A 902-nucleotide genomic window follows, 5' to 3' on the forward strand; every position below is an offset into this window, starting at 1 on the left:
GATCTTCTAATTAAGTAACTTCCCAAGAACCTATGCTTAAGTTAGATTGATGACCAAACATTAAATGATTATTAGTACGTGTGAATGGCTAAGAAATTAGGTTCACGTACTAATTGGATGGAAATCCACGTTCTTACTAGTTGATCATGATCACCCCAAGGTGACTTAATTCAAGAAGCGTGAGAATTATCGTTGTAATGACTTATAAATCTTTTCAAGGATTAATGTAAGATGCATGAATTATCTTAATTCATATCATAATGTTGCAAAATATATTTTGATCATTTGCTTAATATAATGATATTAATATATGAATGTTTTATTTTCAGTTAAAAAATGACTCCAACTCCCTTATTGAACATACTCATTGAAAAAAAGCTAAACGGAAATGAATATAAGGAATGGACAAGGAACTTGATGATTGTCCTAAGCTATGAGAAACTAAAGATAGTCCTTGATAATAAATGCCTTTCAGCCACTCAAGCTAAGGCTAGAAAATATCAGGAGGAGTTTGATGAGATTGCTTGTTGCTATATGCTGGAAAGCGTGGCTAGCACCCTTTATAAGAAACTAGAGAACTGTAAGGCTGCCAAAGAGATTCTAGACAAACTAGAAGACATGTTCGGAGGCCAAGCTACCTTAGCTTAATAGTCGGCTATTACTAGTGTGATGAATGCCCAGCAAAAGCCCAGCATTCCAGTCGAAAACCATATGAGTACTCTTGTGGGATACTTTACTGAAGTTGAGGATAATAAAGCCAATCTGGACTAGAACACTCAAATTGAGATGGTGTTCAAAAGCTTGTCTCAAGATTTTACAGGCTTTCAGGCCGCATATAACCTTGGGAACAAGAATTTGGCACTTACACAACTCATGAAGGAATTACAATCCTATGAGGTAAT

The 902-nt window shown here is 35.3% G+C and overlaps 1 protein-coding gene across 1 annotated transcript; it reads left to right on the forward strand.

Annotated features, from left to right (window-relative positions):
* Positions 1-336: 336 nt before the first annotated feature.
* On the forward strand, positions 337-648 carry LOC107902345 (uncharacterized). Its single transcript, XM_016828545.1, has one exon. It carries the CDS (start codon positions 337-339, stop codon positions 646-648), a length of 312 nt encoding a protein of 103 aa, XP_016684034.1.
* Positions 649-902: the final 254 nt, after the last annotated feature.

Source organism: Gossypium hirsutum, chromosome D05 (genome assembly GCF_007990345.1).
Source record: "Gossypium hirsutum isolate 1008001.06 chromosome D05, Gossypium_hirsutum_v2.1, whole genome shotgun sequence".
Classification (NCBI taxonomy): Eukaryota; Viridiplantae; Streptophyta; class Magnoliopsida; order Malvales; family Malvaceae; genus Gossypium; species Gossypium hirsutum.

Excerpts from the sequence above, each read along its gene's own strand:
- LOC107902345 (XM_016828545.1), top strand. The coding sequence starts at position 337 with ATGACTCCAACTCCCTTATTGAACATACTCATTGAAAAAAAGCTAAAC.